The 27,165-nt window shown below is 32.9% G+C and overlaps 1 protein-coding gene across 1 annotated transcript; it reads left to right on the forward strand.

Moving 5' to 3' along the window:
* On the forward strand, positions 1-27,165 carry PIG-G (phosphatidylinositol glycan anchor biosynthesis class G). Its single transcript, XM_089638519.1, has 14 exons — positions 1-88; positions 446-612; positions 1,894-2,080; positions 7,978-8,043; positions 9,129-9,338; positions 13,052-13,252; positions 15,602-15,729; positions 16,564-16,663; positions 17,323-17,449; positions 18,350-18,537; positions 19,108-19,813; positions 20,378-21,090; positions 23,689-23,861; positions 23,948-27,165. The coding sequence occupies exons 2-14, from the start codon at positions 455-457 to the stop codon at positions 24,231-24,233; spliced, it is 3,243 nt and encodes a 1,080-aa protein (XP_089494645.1). The 5' UTR covers positions 1-88; positions 446-454; the 3' UTR covers positions 24,234-27,165.

A 27,165-nucleotide genomic window follows, 5' to 3' on the forward strand; every position in this document is an offset into this window, starting at 1 on the left:
ATCAAATTTGACGTTTTCGGAAACAATAAAAGTAAATAATGTAAACCAGTGGTGTTTTATTTATTGAAACTATAAGTCAATAATAAAGGTATAATAGTAACCCACCAAAAACATAAAACCGACAAGATATTTGAGTAATTCTATGAAATACATCTAATTTTCTTTTGTTTGACAGGTTATGTTTAACGTTTCTTATCACCGATATCTAATCGGTTTATCTGTAGGAAGTAAATAATGACTGAAATATTGATGTAGTATTTCATGGGCATCCGACCATAACCCCGATTCAATTGAATAGTTCTTGCCGGCTCAGAATCGAGAGTATTGCCTCCATAACTCTAAATCGAATGCATTATTTTGTATTCGGCAAGCGTTAGGATTAGACGTCAATATGTAATTCGAATTGACATTTTTTTTCGTGTGTTTTAATTAACGTCAATTACAGTTTTTCAGTATGTCACCAATATTGAAGTACCGATGGATCTCTTTTCATATAATGCTGTTTGCATTTGCGGGATTGTCATTATTTTTATACGGATTTTTCCCCCTTAAATATCACGGAGGAGCTGATGCAAATTGGAATGATCTGCCATCTGAAATAACTGGATTTCGGTAAATAAATACAATACAATAACTCACCACTAGATTTTAAATTGCTATTCATATCACCAAAGTATTTGAAAACTCCCGTGTATTTGGTTATTGGATGAATTTTGGCTAATTTTGAGTATTAAAATTATAGTAAGGTTTCCTTACTCCACTTAGTACGCACAAATTATTTAAATAACACTTTGTTTCAACAATTACTACAAGAAAGAACTATTTATGTTGGGGAAAATGCTAAAATTCCTTTTTTTTCAAATAATATTCAAAATTTCCCTCGTCTAAATATCTTTGGCCGCATATATTTTTAGTATAAAGTGACGTTTGCCGAAGTTCCGCTTGACTATACGTCCAAATTATTTCCATAACCCAAACTAAAAACCTAATAACCTATTTTATGCAAGTTTTCCATCTCCCCTGACAAAAATAGTTGTTTCTTGTACTAATTAAATTGAAACTATGTGTTACTTCAATAATTTGGGAGTTTTAAAAACTTTACCCAAAGAAACACACTGACATATATAAATTAAAATGTAATATCATAATTTATTGTAAATTAAAATGTGATGTTGTCCCTGTCATGTAAATAACCAAACATAAGCAAGATCTTGAATTGCAATTTGAATGTTTGGAAATGAAGGAAAAAACAAATTTATTTGGTTTTTAAGGTTTATCATTAATTTTGATGTTGTACAATCTACTTTGGATAAAACCTAAACAAAAATATCTAATTTTTCCTTCATTAAATTTGTATATACAATTTATTTAAAAAAACTCAACTATACAGAAAATAGAACACGCTTAATATGGACTTTAAAAAAAACCACTTTGTTGTAGGTAGATAATAATGAAGTGTAAGCATTTTAGTTTACGGAAATAGAAAATAATTCATTTTAACAGTAATTTCGTTAAAATGAATGCCATTGTTATTGATGGGAATGTTTTAAGGTTGTATTTTTTATTCTCTTATTTGAGAAAAATTTGAACCTATGATCCTAAAATAAATTCTTAGTTTGGCTTTAAAAATAAATAAATTTTAAAAAAACAAGCCAAAGAAAAATTTTAAAACAAATTACGTATTATGTAAAAAAGGTGGCGTGAAGAAAATGCATCAAACTATCAGTTTTTTTAATGAATTAGCTACTAAAATGCATGATTTTCCATTTATGCAAAATTAAATACTTACTTCTCATTATTATCTAACTGATACAAAGTGTTTTAAAAACAAAATGTGCGCATTAAGTGTCCCTAGTTTTGAATAAATAAGAATATGATAATATAATATTACAGCGTGGATGGGAAAGGCCTGTACGTTGGAAACCGTACCAGGGTGGTCATGATGGTAATCGACGCTCTTCGATATGACTTTGTGTCAACTAAATACATGCCCATGACCTCGGAGATGATCGCCAATGGAAGCGCCTGCCTTTACAAGGCCCAGGCCCAACCTCCCACCGTTACTATGCCCAGGATTAAGGTAGATATATCTACATCAAAACTAATTACTTCATATTAAGAGATTGAAGCATTCAAATGTGAACCTTTATGAGGCCAAAAGTTCTGACCGCAATTTGAAAATAAGTTGAAAAACTTCTTGAATTTTTTATTAATTATTTTCATATGAAATGACAAAAAATTTAAATAACACATTTTTAAGTTTTAAATATATTTCGTTATCAGTAATTTTAGTTAAAGTGAGCCATTTTAATTTAATTTTTATGTCTGCTTATTTCAAAAAAATATATGTTTATTAATAAAAATTGAATGTGTGTTTCATCACCTTCCAAAAACAGTTTTTATATTTCGGATACTTTCAGAAATATTCCATTTATTTGGATTTTATTGCAAAGTGTAAATTCTCCGACCTTGTAAAATATGCCTGAGTCCTGAGAGATTAAGAACACATAATTACCGAAAACAATACTTCGTTTGAAGTGGAAAATAATGCATTTAAATTTGAAATAGCAAACAATCCACTTTATTAATCATTTTGAGCTTTCTGTTCCAATTTCGTTCTATTTGGCAGTACCTACTGTCAAATCTCGTATTGATAGTAGCTAATATTTCTATGAATATTCTAGATGACTGCAAACTAGATGAAAAATTATCCGTATAATTTTGGAATAAATAGTATATTTGAGTCACATAGTTCCTATTAGGGTTTTCAAATCCCGCGGGATTGCGTGATAGAATTTAGAAAGCCTGCGGTATTTTTATTAAGAGGTATTATACTATTGAATTAATGCAATTTTTTATTATTATTTTGTATCAATTATCTTTGATTAGTATATTATAAAAAAGAGATTGAAACGGTAACATAATAAATCATTTAAGTGAAATTTTGGTATCAATTAATGTCAGTACTAGTAATATTATAAGAAGATATTGAAAATATAACATAATAAGTATTTTAAGACAACTTAGATAAAAAAAAATCATTATATCAAAAATATAACTGCCACTGACAGGATTCTCCACAGTCATTTGAGATCAATCATGTTTTATACTAGTAAAATTTCAAAAAGACATTGAAAACATAATGTAGTAAGTATTTTAAGAACACTTTGATAAAGAATATGATAGTAAAAACTTTGTAGGTATAATGACTTCTGGGCATTCTGGGACTTGAACATCATGTGATTCGCAAGTCACAAGCACATGCAATATGAAAGCATGTTTTTGGTGCAAATTTACTTTTTTTTCAATCCCACACGAAATGCCGCAAATCTGCAGGATCAAATATTGCTGAAATCCTGCGGGATTGCAAAAACCCTAGTTCCTGTATATGATAAGTCTACCTGGGTGAAATGATGGCAAACAATTTTTTTCAATAATAACTTTTCCAGGTTTTTATTTTTAAGTTATAATGGAAAAAAAAATTGCCAACATTTTACCCCAGTGGACTTATCATATTTAGGATTTAGGTAGAAGGAACTATACAACTCGTTCATAACTAGTATTATTTTCCATTTGCGGTAGTTTTTATATTTTTTTCTTACAGTAATAGTTGTAACGAAATTTTTGTTGTTTTTGTAAGTGTCACTGAATAGTTTTGTTGTTTTTGTAAATGTCAATAAATAGTTAAAATTAACCAAAATAAATATCTGTGAAATTGAAATGGATTTAAAAAAGAGGTAAATAAAGTTGCTTACCACTCATAAACATTTGTTATTGTTTTAAGATGATCTATCATGATTAGTTGATTAGTGAATACATAATATAATATTTTATTGCATTTTCGGCTATGTTTTGCTGACATTTCAGGCCGTCTAATGCCAATGTTTGTAGGTTGTCAGCCCTGATGATGGATGCTGCAAAATGAATCAACATAAAAAAATAAAACACTCTTATAAAAACTCTGAAATTTCGAACAACCTGTTTTAAAATTTACTTACTAATTTTCACGAAAGTCTACAATACGCTAGTGCTGCAACAAAACGTTTAAAACACTAGAAAACCGAGACAAATAATAATCAGGCATTATTTGTCTTAATTCATGGTAAAATACAAGAAATGCAATGTGTGTTTCGTGATCCAAAAGTCTTACCAATTCTTTGCTTAAATTTCAAATACAGAAATTCGTTCATCATTACAAAATTTTCATTTCGATCAAATGGAATGGTGATGTACAATGTCAAACAGGACAATGGTTCGCATACACTACGACTCTAAACACTTGCACTATAAACATATACACTAGTGTACCATATTAGAATATCTAGATCAGTGTCTGTAGTGTCCGAGTTACTCTATTGTGTGATACATACTAGACTCGTGTAATTCCTTCAAAAAGGAATTAAAAAAAAGAAATATAAATAAAAAGAGAGAAACATGGGGTTGTTAATCAACTTCTAATTGAGCTGAGAAGTCGAGTAGCAAAATAAATATGTATATTTAATTTTATTAGGGAAGTACTTTCAATCACACTCAGACACCCGGTGTATACACTCACTGTCTAGTGTCGTAGTGTGTGCATACTTTAAGAGAGACAGAGCGCATGCTAAATGGGATAGAACCAAAAGGTACCAAGTCAGTAGTGACATCGGTTTCCATTCAATGCTCATGGAAGGCATTTCTAACGTGTATTATCCATTCAGTGGAAATACTGTAAAAAATTTTTAATTACTCTGCCAATTTTCGTATTTTACGATAATTATATGCATGATTTTTGATTAAGTATTAATTTACAGTATTTAATCGAGCATTTACATTTTCTATCCATAAAGTAGAATAAAGAATGCATAATTTCCTTCCCCGTGTTACAAAAAAAATGTGAGAAGTTGTAAAATATGTTTACATACTACTAGTGATGTATAAATTCCCGGGAATTTATTTCTGGGGAATATTCCCCTGGACGGGGAATTTTGGGAATTTTTATTTTAACAACATAATACCTCAAAAAGAATAATATTTATTAAATAAAAAATAAAATATATACACATATGGTACATATAGAGCAGGATAGATCCATAAAAACTATTCCCATATACAGGGTGTCAGGAAACTCGTAGTACAAGCGGGAAACTGGTGAATCTACATCACATTTGGAGTCGATTTTGTAGTATATATTTTTTTTATTTGAGCTTTCGTTATCGAGTAAATCGAGTTTGAAGTTGATTTTTTTTTTTTTTTTTTTTTAATCAAATTCTTATAAATTATTACTGAAGATCAAAGTACCCAACTAATTAAAACTATTTGAAAGTAAAACAAATGAAGAAACTCGGATTTGAAGCATTATTTTGAAATCACCCTTCATTTAACCCGGTGTAATCATAAAATATTTCTGCTCTGCAGGGTTAAAACATCTGTTATTCAACCCTAAACACCAGAAAAAACTTTAACCCTAAAATAGCCGAAAAATATTTTTTTTTGGTTTTTTTTTTTTTTTTGAAAATGCTCAAATCAAAAAACTTTATGTTTTTTTGGGTTCCCCATGTGGTGTAGATTCTCCAGTTTCCCGCTTGTACTACGAGTTTCCGGACACCGTGTATATAGGAATAGGATCCAAGAGAAAAATAACAAAAAAACACCAATCAACATTATTTTAAAGTGAGTAGTATCTCTATATAATTTTATACTGTACAGTATTAGTAGCCTATATACACTTTATGCTAGTCAACGGTACATATAAAAAATCAATCGTAAAACTGTAAAAATGACACAACTTCACAGATCGTTACTGTTCATCTGATGATACCGATTGGACACTGACATTATCAACTTCGCTTCCACTTTCACCTTCATATTCTTCTTCTTCTTTTTCTTCATCCGACCCGGACGAAGTTGTTGCCGACTCAGGATTATCTACGTTTTCTTCTTCCTCAGCACAGTCAATTGGATGTTTGCGTTTGCGAGTACCAGATAGGTTTGAAACGTTATGATGCGAAGCAATCTGCTCATCCGTGGAAGAAAGGGTTTTCTTGGGAGCAACTTAAGAGCCTCTTTCAGAGGAAAGAAGTTTCCAATTGTGTGCCACAAATGTTATTTTCCCTGCTCTTTGAGTTGTTAGACTATTCCTCCGTGTTGTATGAATGCGACTAAACGTGCTAAAAGATCTCTCAGTGGCTGCTGAAGTAATGGGAGCAGTCAATATTCTTATGGCAACCTGTGACAAATCAGAACATCCGCACATCCCCTTCCACCAGGTCACTGGCGTGATTTTATCGACACACTTCCATAGGAATGCCTTGCTCCATGATTCTTCTTTAGCCCTATAATTGGCTAAATCAACAAGAACATTTGCACTATCAACAGTCTCCATATGACTTGCTACTTGGTCAATGAATTCAAGTGCTTCAAGTTGCTGTGCGTGGCTTAGCAGATGTCCTTGGGAACCTGGATCTAGTAGGGCAGCAGCCAGATGTATCGGAGCAATAGAAAATTCTTTGCGCTGCGCCGCCTTTTCCAGTATTTGCTTCTCTTCGGCATGTGACAGTAGAGACGCTGGAAGAGTTTTACTTAGACTGCTCTCAATATCCTCAAAAGCATACAATGCTTTGTGTGTTAGTGGATCGTCTCCCTCTAGCTGTGTAATCCAGGAAACAATCGGTAGCAGAACATCGGCTAATGATGTCACTCTTGTCCAGTAAACATCATCGTCCAACAGGCTGTTCTTCATATCACGAGGTAAAGATGAGGCAGCTTCGTTTATTGCAAATTTTTGCAGGCTTACTTTACATGCTAACACTCAATAAAGCATCCAAGAGAAGAGTAGAAACCATTTTATTAAAAATAAAATAAATTCCCCGTTTTCGGGAATTTATTTCAGGTCGGGGAATATTCCCGGGAATATTCCTGTTCCCGGGAATATTCCCCGGGGAATATTCCCGGGTCTACATCACTACATACTACCGAGTTAACTTCAGCAAATATTAGTTAGTGTGATGAAATGCAGTTATGATGGTCACGGCAACATGCTATCCATTCACTTATGGAGCCAGTCAAGTGGCAAATGTCTGATTTAAAATGCAATCTGCAGCTCATACCACTTTCTTTTAACCACCCAGAAGTGCATTGCCACTTCCTAATTAAGTACCGAATAAATTAAAATATCTGCACCATATTGGTTGTTTGATGTTTTTCTGCAAACAAACCAGTTACACATGAGTTTAAAGCTTATTGTATTTATTTAAAACATGTAATACAGCAAGGATTCCCAACAAATCGATCACAGAGCGAAATTTGGTCAATCCCAATAAATACGATTGTGTGTTTAATTTTTGAAATCTTAAATATTAATACATAGTATTTGATTAATTTGTAAAGGGCCTTTTTGTAATTTTTTTTTGTGCTTTAAATCATGGATATAATGTTAAAAATTATTATAATACCCAGGGGCTTTGCCTTTGTGGGATTTGTTTGTTTACACTTTTTTATGTTAAATATATAGAGAAATGAGTTTTTAATAGTATCCTTAACCTTTGGAACATCAGATCCTTTTTGTGGGAAATCAAAAATTGAACTGTAAAGTGTTTCAAACGCAAACGATTTTGTTAAAAATTTATGCACTTCCTCATGGCATACAGGTTTAAATCGCGTATCAAAAAATTCCAACTATGGCGAAATTCCAATGCCAGCAGCACATGAACGGTTTGTCGGTGGGAAAAATTCTTGCAACTGGTGCACGAACAGTTTTCCAAAGGTCAAAGATACGCGTGCAACTTGAGGTTAATGGTCAAAATTTTGAAGAACTGAAAAAAGCAACAACAAAACTTCTTATAAAATTATTTACGTAAGAAGTGGATCACCATGAAAATTAACATTAAAAGTTTCTCCAAGCCTCAAGAAAGGTTGGAAACCCTTATATTATTACAGTAAGCATTGTATTCCCTGGAATTGTGGAAACTGATTGTGGTTTCTTTTTATATTCTTTAGTCTTCATTTTGGAAGAGGGACAAAGCGCAATGGAGAAGGACATTAAACTTTTGGCGAGACGTTTTTGCAAGTTACTTTTTAAAATATTTTTTTATCCAAAGTGTTTTGTTTTTGTTTCAAGCTTGGTACTTAAAATAATGTATTGTTTGGGGATTTAGGATATTATTTTTATTTATTGCTTACACGTTTTTATTATTTAGGGTTTTATTGATGAATGTTTATTTGTATTCGTGGAATAAAAAGTAAGAATTAATAATTTTGATTAACATACTCGTATTTCGTTGCTAATTTACCCGTCCATGGTTTTGTCTTCTTTATTTATCTTTGCCTTCTTTTTGCTAAAAATGGAATTGTTATTTAAAAATGTTAACGCATATTAATGGAATCTAACATCTGCGTTTCACCAACACCCAATGGACAATATTCTGCTGCTTTTTACTGTTATTCTCTCAAATAGAAAAGAATACAAAACCATGGCGGGATTGTGGCTTAAAAAATTAGGCTGTATTACTGATATGCTTTTCTTTGTGGCAAAATGATTTTAAATGACCTTTAATTATACATTTTTTACTCTAAACTCTGAAACTAACCAATCAGGTATAAATTTATTGATACTACAATAATATGCATGTTTATGCTATCTATATGCAATTTTTATTTAAAAACTGAGTATAAACTAGACCTAACAATTTGTACTCCTCACAAAATGTATAACTTATATAATATTTTTTTTTATCACAGCCAACATTTGTAAATGTCCGCATTTTTTACTTCATAACATTACATTAACTAACTACACTAACTGTCTAACAAACTAATCACTAACTACAGCAAAAATAATACATTTGTAGTGAATGTAATTGATTGATACACAAATTGATTTCTTGCCCCTTGTTATGAAATGAATTAAAACTCTAAGGCCTACTTTTGCTTGATTCAACTTTTTGAACAGCCTTTCAGTAACCATCATCAAAGTAGATATCAGAGCAGATAAGGACACTGCAAGGCTGTCTAAGAACGAGCAAAAAGCACAACCCGAAAAAACAAACCAAAAATAAGTCTATTTACCAAGAAAATCTTAAACCATATATACATACACTGATTTCTGGTATTCCTTCTGACGCTAACATTTTATCTTTTATGATCTACAGGCCATGACCACTGGAAGTGTCTCGAATTTCATTGATGTTGCTTTGAATTTTGGCAGCTCGGCTGTGACGGAAGACAGCTTTTTGAACCAAGCCAAAAAGAACGGCAAAGAAATGGTTTTCTATGGAGATGACACTTGGCTCCGGCTTTTCCCGGACGTGTTCAAGAGGAGTGAGGGTACTACATCTTTCTTCGTCTCGGACTTTACAGAGGTTAGTAAAACATTGAATTAATGCGTTTTATCAAACTAAATTTATATCTGCGTGTTCTCGGATTTTTTATTTATCACCGTGCTTTGAACCGGTAAAACCTGTTTGGTTAACTCGCCTGGGTACACTCCCCTGTGAACATTCATATTTTTAAAGACAGAGATGTCAATTGAAAATGAATGGTTTATATTTTCTGTTGATAGATGATGAATTTTGGTTTAAAAAAAACCATGTTTTCAAATTGTATAATAATCCTTATTTATTGTTAAAACATTCTTCAAAATTAGTTTTAACCCTTTCCGGACGAATTCATATTAATATAATTCCAGAAGCATATTTAGTCAGGATGGTCGTAACCCCGCGCATTGTGTCCAGCCTGTTTGAATACATTTTTGAGAAAACAGGAGTAAATTCTCCCTTAATTATGATTATACCAGGTGTGCGAAATCCTTGCAAATTACCAAATTTTAATGACATATTTATTTAAAAATACATATTTTCCTAGTATTATTTGAATCTTATATTTTTTCTGTTGCTCACTGGTAAGAGAGTTATTATCCAGTCTCTTCTTAGCGTTCGACCCGGTACGTTTATCTAGCTGCTCGAGGGATTAATACACAAGTATGGTGACCGTCCTGCATAAATCTTGAGACAAATATCGAAAAGTTTTGGCTGATTCTGATCTATATATTAATTTATTCAGCCTTACTTCGGAAAATTAACATTGGACGCTTTGTCACAACCAAATTTGCCATTTACCTCCAAGATTGTATTACAACTATATGACAACTTGGTGGAAACAATACCAAAAGGATACAACATGTATACTGATCGCAAAAACTAAAACAAAACATAAAACATTCTATTTTAATATACAGTGTAATGTAAGGTGAACAAAAAAATGTTATGGCAAATATGTAAGTAAATGTGTATGTATTAATTTAAGGTTTTATGACCAAACTAACAAAACATGTAGAATATTTACCGTCCCCAAAGGGTTATAACATCAAAAATATATTTTAATATATATTATAAACTGAAGCTTCTTTGATACAGAAATTTAATAAGGTCCTCTTAAGGCGTATTAACCAGCGACCGAGAATTCGAATTTCGTCAAAAGACAGTCTCGCGATCGGACGTTTTTTAAAACGAGACAGAAATACCATATTCATTCCACTGCCAGCCGGATACTCCGCGCGGCGGTCGAAACCTACAGCATGGTTCCGAAGAAATAACAATTATTGTGTTTGAATTTTCGGTTGTAGCTTTCTTCCTAATAAGTAGTTACATACATATTTGTAAATTATACGTCGGAGTGCGTAAACATAAATAAATACAAATGCAGTGCGTTGACATAGTAGGTACAAAATAGGTAGGTATTTGAATAAACATTTTTTTTTAATTTTTCAAATATATTTATTCACTTGTTTTTTTTTAAATTTTATTTTACATAGGTTTTACAAAAGTGATTAACATTAAGTTTGATTGTAAAAAATCTCTCGTCTTACATATTTATCCGTTTGTAAGATAGGTATTACCAGTAAGTTTTATTTCTAATACTTAAAGTAAGTATATCAAAATAACCTCGTTTTTTTTCTTCTAAAACAAGAAGCTCAATTCACAATATGACATTATGAAACTGACAAAAAGTAACACTAAAAATACTAAATATGTTGAATTATACCAATGTAATAGGGAATTGGACAATAGAATAGAAATTATTAACAAAAACATGATTTGAATCGCACATCACGAATCAAAACCGTTATTTTGACGGGAATCATATACGCATAGACTAAAATGCGGCATTTCCTGCTCTTTTGTAGCCAGTTAAATATATTTATATGAGGAAGATTTCGAAACAGAAATTGTACAGCTTAATGTGTAACTAAGAAAATTTTATTACAAATAAGTTTACATGGAAATGGAATTAATCTCCTTCGAAGTACTGTGCTTGACTAGAGATATACTTATCCCAACGTTGAATCCATGACTGGAAACATTTTACCACGAGTTACCCGACACCGTGTGTACAAGGTACTGTTGCATATGTGTTGCTCGCGCAACGCCGGGTAGTAAATTATGGTTTATGATTATCGCGGTAATTACAGTTGAATCGGTCACTGTAATATACCATGCATTTCCCGACACCATAATAATAATAATAATAATAATTGGATGACTTGTATAGCGCCGTTTTTGTGCAAAATCACCTCAAGGGCGCTGAAATCACCTCAAGGGCGCTGGTATACAAGGGTATGGTTTTGTGCGTGTAACTCGCGCAATGCCGGGAATTATTGATATTTTATAATTACCGCGATATTCACGGTTTCAGTCACCGTAATTTCACCACGAGTTTCCCGACACCGTGTACACGTGGTAATGTTGCATGCGCGTAAATCGCGCAACACCGGGTAGTAAATGCTTGTTTATAATTACCGCGGTAATTAGAGTTGAATCGGTCACAGTAATATACTACGCGTTTCCCGACACCATGTATACAAGGGTATGGTTTTGTGCGTGTAACTCGCGTAACGCCGGGAATAATTGCTAGTTTATAAATACCCCGATATTGACGTTTTCGGTCACCATAATATCCATGATTCACAATATATTGTAGGTATTACCTATTTACATAATAAAATAATAATAATATTAATGTAAATTACACATACCGACGGAATTTTAGAGACAATATTTGCTTCAGAATCACAATCATTCGTCGGTAGGTGATTATTTTCCCTGAAAATTAAACAACACAAAATTATCGCTAAATGTTATAAAAAATATTTGCGTATTCTGACTGATTCGTTTGAACGACCCTGTAACATATAGAGTACGTACAATGTACAAGGATAATTAAATATGACTAACCCTTTTTTTTCTGCAAATATTTCTCCCATGTACGTTTTTGATGACGAAATTTTTGTTTTCTTATAAAACTTTTGTCCGATAGTATTTTTCTCCCCATTTTTAAACGAGGAATTTCGTTAAAATGTTGTCAAGTAGACTGGCGTGGAATAGACGTCCGCTCGCCGCCCTGTCGCAGCGGGGAACGATAAAATTTCGGCTTGCGCCGAGGTAATCAGAAACAACAAACAAACAATAAACGCGAATCGAAATTAATTACTATTATATACTTTAAGAATATATTTCTTGGTCATAAATTATTTTTAATGTTTCAATAATATCATAGTAAATTATTTTTGTGAAAAAATCTCAACTATACCAATTTGTAAGGTCATAAATAAATAGTCAAATTTAGGGATTTTCGTCACAAAACGCGTCCTCGGATTTATTTATTAGTAATTTTATTTGAAATAAAAACAAAATTCTTATACATACATACATATGATAGATAATTTATTGATTGTTTATACTGAATTATTATATGATTTGAAATATTTGTTGTATAATACAACTTCGCCTTTGAAAATGCAACAAATCTGCGCATCGTCCAATGGCAACACTTTATTATGGTATGAAAATAATATTACTTTTCAAAATTTAACATCTTACTTTAATAGATAAAATAACAATCTTTCGAAATCAATTTGTGTTTTTCTCTAGAAAAGTGTCCATACGTCTAAAACTGGCCTCAAAAATGCCAAATTTCAGGTCAAGTCTACCTATTTCGCCTTAAGCCAAACATGTTATGGCTTGTCAGCAGTAATATACAATTTATAAGTGCATAATATTATGTATTTCATCTCCAGGTGGACCTAAACGTGACCCGCCACCTGGACACGGAGCTGGTCACAAACCCTGCGGGCCCTGACTGGGACCTGATGGTGCTGCACTACCTGGGGCTAGATCACATCGGCCACCTGGAGGGACCCGCCAGCACCAAGGTGGGGCCCAAACTGGCCGAAATGGACACTGTTGTTAGCAGAATCGTGGAGGCGGCTAAACTATGGGTAAGTTCTTTACATGGTTGTCTATGCGCTTGTGATTTAAAATATTGTATCTCCGTTTATAAATCATAATACTGTGAAAACTGAAATTAAAAGTTTGCAAACCTTCGAAAATTATATTTTGTGATTGTTTTTAGTTCCATATTATAGTATCTGTACCTGATGTAAAAACAATATTTTGGTATGGACTCACATTTAGCATAATTATAAATTACATTGTTAAAGAGATTCAACATCTATTTATTTACATATTATAATATGTTTATATCTTTGAGAGGTAGGTTTAGGAGATTATGAATATTTAAACCCAAAAAATATATGCTACCTTTAGTACATTTCAGTACTTAACAGGTTCACTGCCAGCCTTGGATAGTCAACGCTTGGAAAACTCACTTTATTACAGAATCTAAGTATAACAGGATACATGGATATATAGTATGCCCTACAGACAACAAAATTTGTTTGAGCAGTTGTATCAATCAGCAATCTGGTTGAATTGAACAGTGTGGAGATGCTTTGAATGTGAGAAGGGCGCGTGGCTATCAAGTTGAATGGTTGTACTGCAAGAGCATCCAACCACCCAACCGTTCAACCAAGTTGAATTGTCTGTAGCATGGTTGAGCGGTTGACTCAACTTTACTCAGTCTGCCCAGGGAGCCGTCAAACGTAGTTGTTTGTGCGTACACAAATAAATAAAACAACAGGCATGACTATTAAAGTTGTATTTAAAAGGATGCAACTAATGAAATCGTAAAAAGCTAAAATTTTATTCTCTATGCCAACATCATGGCTGAATTTTATTCTCTATGCCAACATCATGGCTGAATTTTATTCTCTATGCCAACATCATGGCTGAATTTTTTTTCATTCCATGACCAATTTTGTTGCCATTGTTTGTCTTTTTCTTTGCATGTAAAGGGAAACGTAACATGCGTTATATTCTATGTATTCATAGATGGCATTAATTTAATTACTTTATGAAACACACTTTTTGCAAGTTACGCTTTAAAATATTAAGACAAATTATTTGCTTACACCCATACATAGGCAACCACCACAACATGAGCATGTGCCTAGCTTGATGGTCTAAACATACCAAATAATTGTAATAACTATGTCAGTGAATAAAGAAAAATAAAAAAATGAGTATACAAAAAACCACAATTCTTTCAATAATAGGCATACAAATACAATATTGGATTGAATCACCGATACGACTCCAGATCAGAAGGTTGCGTGTTCAGTTTACATTGGGGTCACCAATTTTTTCTGTGAGTAACTGCACCTAACCTTAACATAGTGCTAAAAAGATTGCCAGTTGTAGAGATGAATGAAGAAGGAGAATCGTTCGATAGATTATAATTATATAAAAAACACAAGATGTACACGTGACATAATATTACCAGAAGGTGAACGCGGAAAGAAACTATGTAAGACACATGACTTCTCTATACAGCTGCTTGATTTGGAATGATTTCTAAGTCCGTCGCAATAGTTCATGGGAGCTACGTGTCGCTTCAGGGTGGCAAGCTGATACTTCTTGCCAGATGCTAAAAATAAAATACGAGAGAGCAGTTTCTACAGCACAAAATTATTTATTCATATTGCGTATGTACGTCTTAGGATGGGTTATTTCGGAGAATTTGAACAATTCTTCAAATTTTTTCAAGTTCAAGTTCAAGTTCATTTTCAAGTTCTGTTATTATTTCAGTTCTGTCAAACAACTAGCCTATAATGATATTGAATTCCGTCTAAACTTAAACTTTATAAACAACAGAACTTGAATATGACTTTCACAGAACCCAAAAATGAACGTTGAAATTTGATGAATTGTTCAAATTCTCCCAAACAACCCGTCATTAATATTTTAAAGTATCACTTGCAAAAAGTGTGTTATCATAAAATAATTAAATTAACGCCATATATAAACATGTAGATTATAAAGTACGTTTCGTTTACCCTTAATAGTTAACGATGCTACTGGAGGGATTGTTATTTTTTTTTTTTAATTTTATAAAGTAGGATTATAATTCTGTGTGTTCCCAAGAGGAGCAACTGACAAAATTGAACCAACCATCGCATCGTCTGTACGCAACACTCAACAGTTGACGCACAACGATTGAACCAACCAAATTGAGTGGTCTATAAGGGGTATCACCCTCTTCTAAAACTTCTCATATCCACTTTCCCGTTTGGTCCAGGGCTGGGTAACCTGTCACTTTGCTTAAACTCGATTACTAACTATGTATTTTGAGTGGAGAATCTTAATTCTTTCTTTTTTTAATACCGAGCCACGATTTTATCAGTTAGATGTTGCAAATTACTGTCTAACCTTAAAATTATAATTTTCAGACTGGGGACACTGTCTTAGTCATCTGCGGCGACCACGGGATGAAAGATTCCGGCAGTCACGGAGGAGCCAGTTACTCTGAAGTTACCGTTCCTCTTGTCATCACTCAAACTAAAGGCTGCTATAATAAGTGAGTCAAAATCAAATCAGTACTGTTACTTTTTTTGCTCCTATGTGATGGAACAAAAAGTTTTTTGAAACTGAAAATCGGTAGAAAAGTCTCTGCATTCATGCCCCTGGAAAAAACATATTTTTACATAGAATAAAGCAGAACAATAGAAATGTGGTGTGGCATGTTTCATGATTAAAAAGTCTGACCATATTTGTTTATATTTCAAATACAGAAATCATCGTTATGAAATTTTCATTTCAATGCAATGTGAGAGAACGAGCGCATGATCAATGGGGCAGAACCAAAAGGTACTAAGTCAGTGGTAACAACGGTTTCCATTCAAATCTACACAAAAGGCATTCTAGTGTGTTTTATCTATTCAGTGACTTTTGATATGGTGACCGGACAACTCATCAAAATGACAATTCAACACACCTATAAAAAGTGTTATAAAGTTATGAAAAATGATGAAACAAAAACTAGGTTAATAAGTTACATAATATGTAACCTAGTTTTTGTTTCGTCGCTTGTGATTTTACATCACCTTTTAAAGGTGATATTGAAAGGTGAATTGTCATTTTGAGGAGTTTTCATGGAACCTCTTGATATATATGATTATAAAACGGTTTTGTTCCAAATACATACTTTAAATTTCCACTAAACCATTATTCTTCTTTCTCCATATTTAATTATAGTATCTAAATTGTTACGAAAATTAAGTTTAAACTTGGCGCTTTATTACTGTTGTTAATACTGCTGAAGAGTCCCAGCTGACCGGAGGCAAAGGTATCAATGTTTTCCGCTATCAAATTATATAACCATTAAAATAATTTACAAATTTTAACCTTTCAGGCACCCTTCTAGCGTAGACCAAGTGGACATAGCACCAACTATGAGTTATTTACTGGGGCTGCCCATTCCAAGTGCTAGCACCGGACAAATATTACCGCAGGTACAAAATAAGTTTACTGATTCAAATAGTAAAAAGTACCAGTTCTCATGAACCGCTTACAGATGCTGGTATCAACCATTATTGAATAACCAACACCTCTCCCATAGGTCACCCCAAGTGGTTCGCTATGTTTGGTGGTTTAGCAGAGGTGCCCGGGTTCATGGGGTGAGGTTTGTCCACGGCTTGGTGGCAGATGCGTCTGCCTTTCAGATGCGTGGTGGGCCGGATCGAGAGAGGCCGAATGAGGGAGACCCTTCGATCTCTCCATCTGGACTCTCTCCACCCCAATGACTTGCATTGCAGTGGGATTTATGGATTCATGTCACTCCTGGACACACTGAGTCCCAGATTTCTACCCACCCCTCACACCTTTTCCTTCCCAGAACTTCCTCCCCTTCCTTCCTTAAAAGACCCTCCGTACATCATCTCCAAAGATGACAGCCTCCTGTGTGGGAGTCAATATAATTTTTTTTTAATGTTTTTCCTGTTTCTAAACTGTGTACTGCTAACAATGGAAATGATGATGCTAGTTCCTCAGAAGTCCTTCCATTTCACTGAATAAATTTTTTAAATATAATTTTAGTACTTCACACAAATGGCAGTAAACAAAAGTATAAATAGAATCAAAGTGATGTAAAACCTTTCATTCTTTATTTCAGGTTATTGGTGATGGGAAAAAGGGTGACCTTACAACACCAAAAGCCTTATACGCTCTGCATTACAATGCTAAAGTTAATGTTGCTGCACTTTTCAATATTTTAGGACAAAGGGAAGCTTCAGCCACAGGTACTTAATTACAACATAATCATTATTATTAGTTAGGCATGTATGTTTGCATAATTTTTTGTGGAATTTTTGGAAACATGTTAATGACAGTTCATTTTATGGCTATTCAAGCTTGTAAAAATCATAGACAAAGAAATATTTAGAATGTATAATATTAGGTAGGATGCATACTTCAGTTGCATGCATTAAAATCCATTACGCCCGAGATATTTTTAGAATTTTTATGAATTTTGGAATAGTTTCCAACTGCCACTGCAGCTAAAGTCTCTCGTGTATGAGTTGCCTAAGCCCAATACCACGGAGGACCATTTTCCAAAATGTTCGGGAGACAAAAACCTTACAATTTCATAAATAAAAAAAAAAAATTAAGTGCAGTTGTCTTGTTTCTGTTTTATATCAGAAAATATTTTCTTACTATCGTTTGCGTCTATGCAAAATCAGTTGTGGCACATACACGATATTGCCACAGGATTTTAAAATAAATTGTTTGTATTTAAGTTTGTACGTGTCACAGTTTTCACAGTCCCCCCCCTCACTAGGGTTTTCTGTTATGTGGCGGCCTGTAGTTTTTATATTTAGTTTCTAGTTGTCTTTAAATTATCTTCAAAATGTTTGCAAGTTGATTATCACTCTGTTCTCTCGGCCGTGTATTGTATTCGCGTAAATGCGAAATTTTCAGGACTATGCATAGTGGTCTATTACAATGCATTGTACACCATGTTATAAGAATATTTAAAGTTATCGTAATCACCAACTAATTTCAATTTCTTAATTGAATCAGATAAAACATGCAAGAAAATAAAACACGCAATCATGTCTATTTTCAAGTCATTCACCTAAGATAATAATGTACACTATTAATGGATTAATATCATAGTATGTGTTTGAATTGATTTTCAGATTGCTACAATCACTACACACAAGCGGTGCAGTATCATCACAATGTGTTAGTCAAGGGAACTGTCTCTTCCAAATACACTGCCAATATGTATATGACTGCTTTGAACAACATGGCCAAGTACCTGAATGAAACGGTAGTGGAATTTGACATGTTTGCTATTGTCATTGGGATTATAATTCTACTGCAGGTACCAATCTTCACATAGTAAATAAATAAATACATACATAGCAATAGCTTTAATACTGACGGAAAACATTTCAATGCTCTTATTTATTCAACTCAACAATTGAAAATCATCAAACAAAAAATAATGTATATTTAACCCTTTCAGACCTGAATTAAAACTGGCAGTGGTAGAACACATTTGGTGCTTGATTATTATCGATTGTTATCTATCAATTTATTGATGGTAATTTTTTTTTTGTTTTAAATTCTTGTTTCAATAAAAAATACCTCCAAAACTTTGAGAGAAAAAATTTGGTCAAGATCAAAGACAAAAATCATTTTTCAAAATATAAAATTGGAAAATAAAAAAAATGAGCTGAACTAGTAGCTAAAATCCAATAAAAAAATAGCATGCAAAGCCAGTTGTATCAGCAATTGGAAAATGAAAATCGCCAATTTTTATTCGCTTTAGTGAGAAAAAAATTCTGAAATCTATGTACTTATGTATTTTCAAATATACGCATGGTCTGAAAGGGTTAAGATTAACAAATTTGTGTGCACTGTAATATGATATTTTATTTTATTATTTCAGAGTCTCATATCACAAATTCTAGTAATGATGTTGTCCTATCAACCAAAGACTTCGGATACATACTCTAAGTTTGATACTTTTAAATTTACCAGCGGTGTTTTGGCAAGAATTATATTGATCCTTATCGTGTTGGCCATATGTGGGGCTGTGTTCATGATATCTTGCGGGGTCACTCAGACCAACAGCTCTCTCTGTAAAGCATACCCCGTGAGTTTTGCCGCTGTAGCTACCATCATAGTGATCATAGTTTCAAACACTGTAATCATTATGTTTGTCGTAAAAGACATAGACAAAACAAACGAGCTCGCTAATTTAAACCCAATCGAGATGTTTCTCGTTGTTGGCACTGTGATACAGGCGTTAACTTACGGAGGTACAAGCTTCATTGAAGAAGAACATCAGACCTGGTATTTCCTGTGGGTTTCTGTGGAGTTCATTGTCCTGGTTTACACAGGAAGTGTGTTGGTAGACTATATAAGGAAGAGAAATGAGAACGCCACAGAGATACAGGACAAGGCTGACCTCGCCCACAGAATGAATGTAGCGGGGAGGTGGCTTTTACCACAGTGGCTCTTCCTGATGGGGTTGCACAGGTTCTTGAGAACGCTTAATCAAACCGGAGACAAGTGGGCATTCCTGCCTGATACGGGAGATTGGCTCAATGAAGAAGAAAATAAAAATATCTTATCACCATTAGCCATACTCGGTAAGCTACTTGCAACATTTAATTTTAGAATTATTCAACTGCTTGCATTACAGATATTTCAAAATAGCTAACGCTCTTTCTTCCTTAAATGCATTACATTATACATTATGGGTAAGGCTGTAGATTTTTCCACTTGTAACCTAATAATAACGTAGTTGCTTTCACGTGACGGTAACGTAAAAACAAATTATTTGTGTTTACAATTGGGTTATAAATCTAAAATAAAATTGAATGCCCAAACATATGAAATGACTTAAATATTAAATTACAGTGTGGTTTAATTACATACACACATAAAATCGTTTTTTTTTAATATTTTACACATTACTTCTAATGTTTATATGAAAATAGCAAAGGAATAAGTAACTTTTTTATAAAATTTACAAAGACAAAAATTGGGAAATCTACGGCCGCACCCATATATTCAAGGTGAAAGATTCTCAATTTTTTTATTAAATAAGATTATAAAAAAATTCTGAATAATTGGTGTTTTTGCCATATCACTGAGATTTATGTTTTTCAGAAAATTCAGAACTTTTTACATAATGTATTTTTGTTTTACAGCTATAATATCCATTGGGCTTATATGCGTCAAGAATATAAATGGATTCAAAAATTTCCTTAACGTCAATACTTGGCTGACGATAGGTGCCACTGTGTGCATATTCTGCTATCGTGTGACCAGCCTCTCCATACACGTTCCATTTTACTTCCCCGCACTTAACGAAGTTTTGATAGTGAGAATATTCTGGATATTAATATTAGCCATGATGGTTTCGGATATAGTGCAATCAACCAATTATCTATCAAACAAGAGCGGCGCAAACATCGCCCAGAAATACAGAAGTCAGAAAAGAAGTGAATCATTTGAAGAAACTAGTGGTGTTTATGTTCAGCCCAACAGACCAAAACAAAGAAATTTTAATAGTAATTTGCATGAAATCCACTCATCTGACATGCATCCAACGTCCCAATTGCTGTCGGAGAGTGTTGTGGCAAATAATGAACCTTGTGCGAAGATGCACATTTTGACTTGTCGCACAAACACTTTCCTCAACATCATGATTCTGGTTTGCTCTCTGCTGTTGAGGCCCCACAATCTGATACTGGTGCCGAGTCTCTATATGACAAGTAAATGCATAAACAACATATTGGACTATAAACTAGGCAGCAGACTATTTAGATTTGATACCGCAAAAGATGACACGGAAAGTAAAAATACATTCTGCAAGACTATATTCCATATTTGGATCGGTGCTGTTTTCTACTTTTACCAAGTTAGTATATAAATTTTTTTATTAACTATTGGACATAGTGGTAAGAACTTTGACTCTGGGTCAATGATCTCGGGTTTGATTCCCAACCATGTCCGCAACCAAAAGTATATTAACCTTTTCTATGCGTCATAAATTTGTATCACTTCGTTCACACGCGGGGCTATTTATCATCTATCTAATTTATGACTTTAAACAATAATCACGCATGGATTTTAAAATTTGTTTTAAAAAATACGTCGCTTATGTCTTGAATTATCTTTTCAAGTATAAACAAACAATCCGAACATCAATGGGACTTGATAAAAATTCGAAGTATATATTCATAATGTAACTGATACGGTATAGCCGGGCGGCCATGTTAATATTTCAAGGATAACGATACACATGCATAAACATACCGGAGTAGAGCTCTTCAACTGTGGTGCGATGTAAGTGGTTGATTTATGGGTGCTATGTCGCGTTTGACTGGATACATGAAATATTGACACACTTAAAAAGGTTCATATAATAAAAAATAACTACACTTAAATTTACAAAAATAATGAAATAATTTTTCTGTTATTATATCACCGTAAATATGTATCACTTAATATATTTTTTCTATCGTGATAAATTTTGAAACAGTTCTCAACGCATAATGGCAGAATCATGGCTTTCATGTATTTCAGCAGCTTCGCAATTATTATCGACGTCACTGTCACTTATTTCAAAATCTGAATCTATTTCTAAAGTAGCACCAAATATTTCTTCGTCATTAAGACCACGACCCGACATTTTGTATTATGGCAATAAAAATACTTTCAAAAATTGATAAAAAGTCAAACTTGTACAACTTTACACTTGATTTTTCACTAAAAAAAAGTTTTAACCACGTATCTTTATTTGGAAATAATCTAACACTGACGAAATTTTATATTTCTTCAATAGTTTGAATGAATGTATGTAACTGAACTTATTTTAAAATATGATAAATCAGATGAATGTACAATTAAAATAGTTCATATCCACGAAAAAGCAAACAATAATTCCAATGTAATCTACACGGCGAGCGTCTCTTTTTGAGAATCTTATAAAATGCGCCTGCGCAATAACGTGTGTAAAGACGCGGGAAGAATTCAAACTGATTCATTTTTCGCTCCGAGTTGGAAGATCCCTTCAAATCTTTGTATCGATGATTAGGATACGTATTATGGATAAATATCGTAAGATGTCAGTAGTGTAAAGATGTGAGATTTTTTAGGAGTATAAGTTTTACCGTGCTCAAGCATGTTTCATACCCATAACGCCGAAGAAACTTTGCGTCGCACAGATTTGCCTCCCGCGTACAGGGCATGTACAGTGCGTCGCAGGCGTGCGTCTCCCGCAGGGAAATGGTTAATAAAATAAGATTCAATTCAATGTACCTGCGTGTTCAACACGCTCTTCTGTCCTGTTCAGGGTGGATCAATGCAAAACGAACTCTGAGCAGAATTCTTGCCTGAACAGACTATGCAATAATTACAATAGCGTATTATCCAAGGTGGATATTTTCAGTAGCGAACTTACCAAATACAAGAGGTTTATAAAAGAATATTTCTCTGATGTTTTTTGAATAATGTTATGTCTCTATTGTTTACATTTCTATTATGATTTGATTTATATCTACAACCTCTCTCCATGGCTATAAATGTATTGATAAATGTTTTGTTTTGTAATTTTTCGTTTTATATAATCTTTTGTATTGTATAAATTTTTTAATTCATATTCCTTTCTTACAAATTTAATTTACTTATTCCTTATTATGCTGTCTCAGTAGAGGTAAAGTCACAAGGAGGAAATTCATACTTGATTTTATTTTGGCTATATAATACTTATGTACAAATTGAAATACGTGTAAACTATCGATTTCCCGAAAATTAATAAATAAAATAACGAAGGAAAAACTACATTAACAAAATTGTACTTGAACTGAAAGTCCAAAAAAGACTAAAAATCAAAATTAATAAACTAAAAAAAATCTATCTGTAAAAAAAGAAAGTTATTTTTTGGTTTGATTAAGTATTGATCCTTCCTACCAGGAACTGAATTCGACAACTCTACCAAACTCGCTAAATAGGACTGACTTTTATTTAGTGCTTTAGCTGCTATGATTTTCAGAGAAATGAGTGTTTGTCCGCATGTTGTCTTTTAATTGTCTTGTAATTTCTGTAATTTTTAAGCTTTGTATAAAAAAATAATGATATTGTTTTGATAGTGAATGTGCAAATGTGATAGCTGCAGACACATTAGTCTAGGGACATTTATATTTGTATATAAATTTATTTTATACTGTACAAGAATGTACTTTAAATGTCCTGTTTGTGTCTCAAATAAATAAATAAATGTGTGTACATGATTGTTATCAGCAACGAGTCAATCAGCAACAATATCGAAATAAGAATATTTCAGAGTAGTATTATTTTCAGAGAATTTTGTGAGGTTTTGCACATATTTTCTTATTGTAAAATGAACATTGAAAATTGTTTTGGAGTGAGTAATAAAATTGCTAAGCATACCTACCCACCTGGACAGCATAGTCCATTCTGTTATTACCTATATAAATTTTATGATTGTTTTCAGGGAAATAGTAATAGTCTCGCTTCCATAGACCTTGGCTCAGGATACATTGGGCTACAGTCCTACATACCCGTAGTGGTGGCCCTGCAGATGGGAATACACACTTACTCCGGACCCCTTCTAGCGGGACTATTTCTCTTTGTGGACTGTGTCAAAAGAAATAAACAGTATGATAAGTAAGTTGAACAAATAATCATCAATTTTAACTAACAAATTTTTAAATACCACATACTTATGATTATGTATTAATGTGTATTTCCAGATTCATGATTCACATAGCTGAATGCGTGTCCACAATATCTGTACTGAGAATATTCCCATTTGCGGTCTATACGATAATCACAGCAATCCTGAGGTATCATCTATTTGTATGGACCGTCTTCTCCCCTAAGCTGTTGTACGACTTCACACTGATGTACTTCTCTCTCAGTTCAATCCTGACCATGGTCATAATCTGCAAGTCGGTGACTTTCCAAGAATGTTTATCTAAAAAAAGTGTGCAAAATTACGAAAGCCAAGCTGAAAGTTATCAACCAAAGGATTTGTGATGAAAGTAGAAACATTCGTACTAATTGTCTAATAAGTCTTTTTTACCATTCACTTTTGATGTGAGGAAAGATATCTTGCATTGAGATTGTTACCGTAGATGAATTGTTAAGTTGGTAGTATGTGTACATATTAATAATATATATTGTATTGCTTTGATATTTAAAAAAATATATTTTACATATAAAATATTAACTTATATTCAAGTTTTTAAGTACGTAATTTTATGAAGAAAGGAAGTCAACTAAAAATAATTCCTTTTCTATAGAAGTCCCAGAGATAGGTCCTTTGTAACATCATTCTTCTAGAATCTTGTCTTTTACATTCAAGACATTTGAGAAGGAAGATTTTCATCGATGACGTACATACAACCTCTCTCTGAGATTACTATAACATTTATTGTATAGGAATGTAAAACTATGTATGTGAGTTAAAAACTATGCTTTGTGGGATCTCTATGAGTGAAAGTATTGAATTGAACACCTGATGTATGAAATCCGAGTTCAAAAAGTATTAAAAAGTAGAAAAAACATAATAATGTGGGCACTCAAAATTATTTGTCCACTCGAAAATCCTTTACAAAAACTTTTAGCACTGTGTTGTTGCAGTATGTTAAGGGGGTGACAGATTACGCTATAAGTTAAAAGTGTTTTATATAACTCCATAATACTCACCATACAGACCTGTAACACCTAAAAAGATGATGTGTTATAAGTGTGGGCTTGGCGATGATATGCGCTGTGATCTGCTAGCCAGGCTATATTTGAAAATTATGCGACCTAGGGCAGGAGAAGGGGTCAGAAAAATTTACGGAGCGCCGTAATTAGGCGGCTATCATCTGGGAAGTGACAGATCCCATACAAAGAAATGATATTCCGTGGCAGGTCCCCAATTGATCTGACCCCCTCTCCTGAGTAAGATTATAGCGTAGTGTGTCACCCCAACAAATATGCCACCGCCAAATTATGCGCGCATAATATAGCGTAATGTGTGTAAAGCCTTAATGTAAAAAATAATCACAATTGAAAATTAAAAGAAGAAACCGAAATAATGAAAAGTGATGCATGTATTGTTGGCTTGCAGCAAAGAACTTCAGTTCATAATTTGGTGAGATTAATGTATTTTTCCTTAAAGCGACTATATTTAAAACATTGCACATACAAAATATTATGGTGAATTTATGTATAGTAATGGTATTTCCTGTGTATCCTGGGGTATCCTGTGCTGAGGCAGAATAAACGTATTTTATTCGTCTTCAATATTATTTTATCATCGGCCCCTTTCAGCCAGATTTGTATTCATTAAACTTTTCTTTCATTTTATATCTAGGGGAAGTTTTGATGCAAAATAAATGTAGTTTCTTTGTCCGAATGTGGTTTTATAACTTGGAATGTTTTTTATATCATTTTGATTCGATCTAGTGTGATGGATATGAGCAGTGTTCTCATATTTGGGATTAACAAACATACAACAATAACTGTAAGAAATATATTGTAATTTTAATATAAAGGTTATTAATATGAAAATATTCTTTATGTTTCCTGCTGAAGCGGGACCAAATCCGCCCTTGGCTATGCTGTCTAGTCATAGAGATTAGAGGTGCTACTGTATACTAATATCGCGTTGAAACTTTTTCCACTTTTAGAACGTGAAAAGCGGCACGCGTAGATTGGAATCGGTAGTTTTAGTTACCGCATTGGAAGAGTTGGAAGTCAAAAAGCGGAACCTATTTTTTCGCCTCACGCCTCATCTAAATATAATACATCAATGGGTCTAGTAGAGTATTCCATATTTTGTTAATAGTTTCAATATTGTTTTTGGTATATATTTGTTGTAGATTTGGTATGTCAAAACTATTGAAAATTTCAATTGAAGGCATTCTTATAATAGGTAACTTTAGTATGGTCTTTATGATTCTCTTTTGAATTGTATTCGGGTTATACAGGGTGTCCATGAGTAAACAGCACAAACTTCGGGAGGTGATCCTACATGTTAATACAAGTAAAAAAAGATAAATAACTTTTTTGAAATTCAGTTCAAGTATTAAGGTACAAAAGTTAAATTGTTTCTATGGAGAAAATATTTTTGTAAGGTAAAACAAACTACGGAATTTTGAAAAAAGTTATTTGTCATTTTTACTTCTACCATCATGTAGAATCACCTCCTGAAATTTGTGCACTTTACCCCCGGACACCCTGTATATGTTCTTTCATGTAGCAGATCCCCATCCTATACTTCCATATTCGATGCGAGAATGACACAATGCACAGTAGACTTTTTTATATCCTTTTTATTTACCACATTTCTAAAGATTTAAAAAAAAATGTAATACCTTTGATGTGTAGGTCCCATCTAAGATTTTTATCAATTACTGCTCAGAGATATTTTATACTTTTTTTGATTTTTCTATAATTGGGCAGTGACATTGAACTTTATTCTTATTATCTATGGCATTTGTGTAGTTTTGAATGAAATTTTATTTTGTAACAGAAATTTAACAACAGTTCATAGATTAAATAAAGGTCCATCATGACAAATTTCTTTTAAAATCAGTTAGTATGTGATATAACTATATATATATAATTTTAATAACTGTATATAATATATATTTGCAGAAAGCTGATAATATTGTTAGAGGATGGTAGAGGATAGAGGTACGATCGAATCATAAGATTAAGTTGACCGGCGGTGTTTTGGGATGTTTGTTGACTTTGCATGTGATCTATTCTAAAGTGTAATATGTATATAAGAAGTGTGTTAGATACTAAGGTAATTATTTACCTACGACTACCGTTTTTAACACGAATTTAAAAATAAACAATCATTTGATTCATCTTAATGACAATAAACAACAACTTTTTGCATTTACGATTTTTAAAAATATTGATATTTCATATTATTTACGTAAATAATAATTTACGAGAAAATTTTTCG

This window comes from Hesperophylax consimilis, chromosome 13 (genome assembly GCF_061612785.1).
Source record: "Hesperophylax consimilis isolate HC1 chromosome 13, BYU_Hcon_1.0, whole genome shotgun sequence".
Classification (NCBI taxonomy): domain Eukaryota; kingdom Metazoa; phylum Arthropoda; class Insecta; order Trichoptera; family Limnephilidae; genus Hesperophylax; species Hesperophylax consimilis.

Excerpts from the sequence above, each read along its gene's own strand:
- PIG-G (XM_089638519.1), top strand. The coding sequence starts at position 455 with ATGTCACCAATATTGAAGTACCGATGGATCTCTTTTCATATAATGCTG. Across the intron at positions 2,081-7,977 it reads TTACTATGCCCAGGATTAAG|TCTTCATTTTGGAAGAGGGA; the intron begins GTAGATATATCT and ends TATATTCTTTAG. Across the intron at positions 21,091-23,688 it reads CTGTTTTCTACTTTTACCAA|GGAAATAGTAATAGTCTCGC; the intron begins GTTAGTATATAA and ends GATTGTTTTCAG.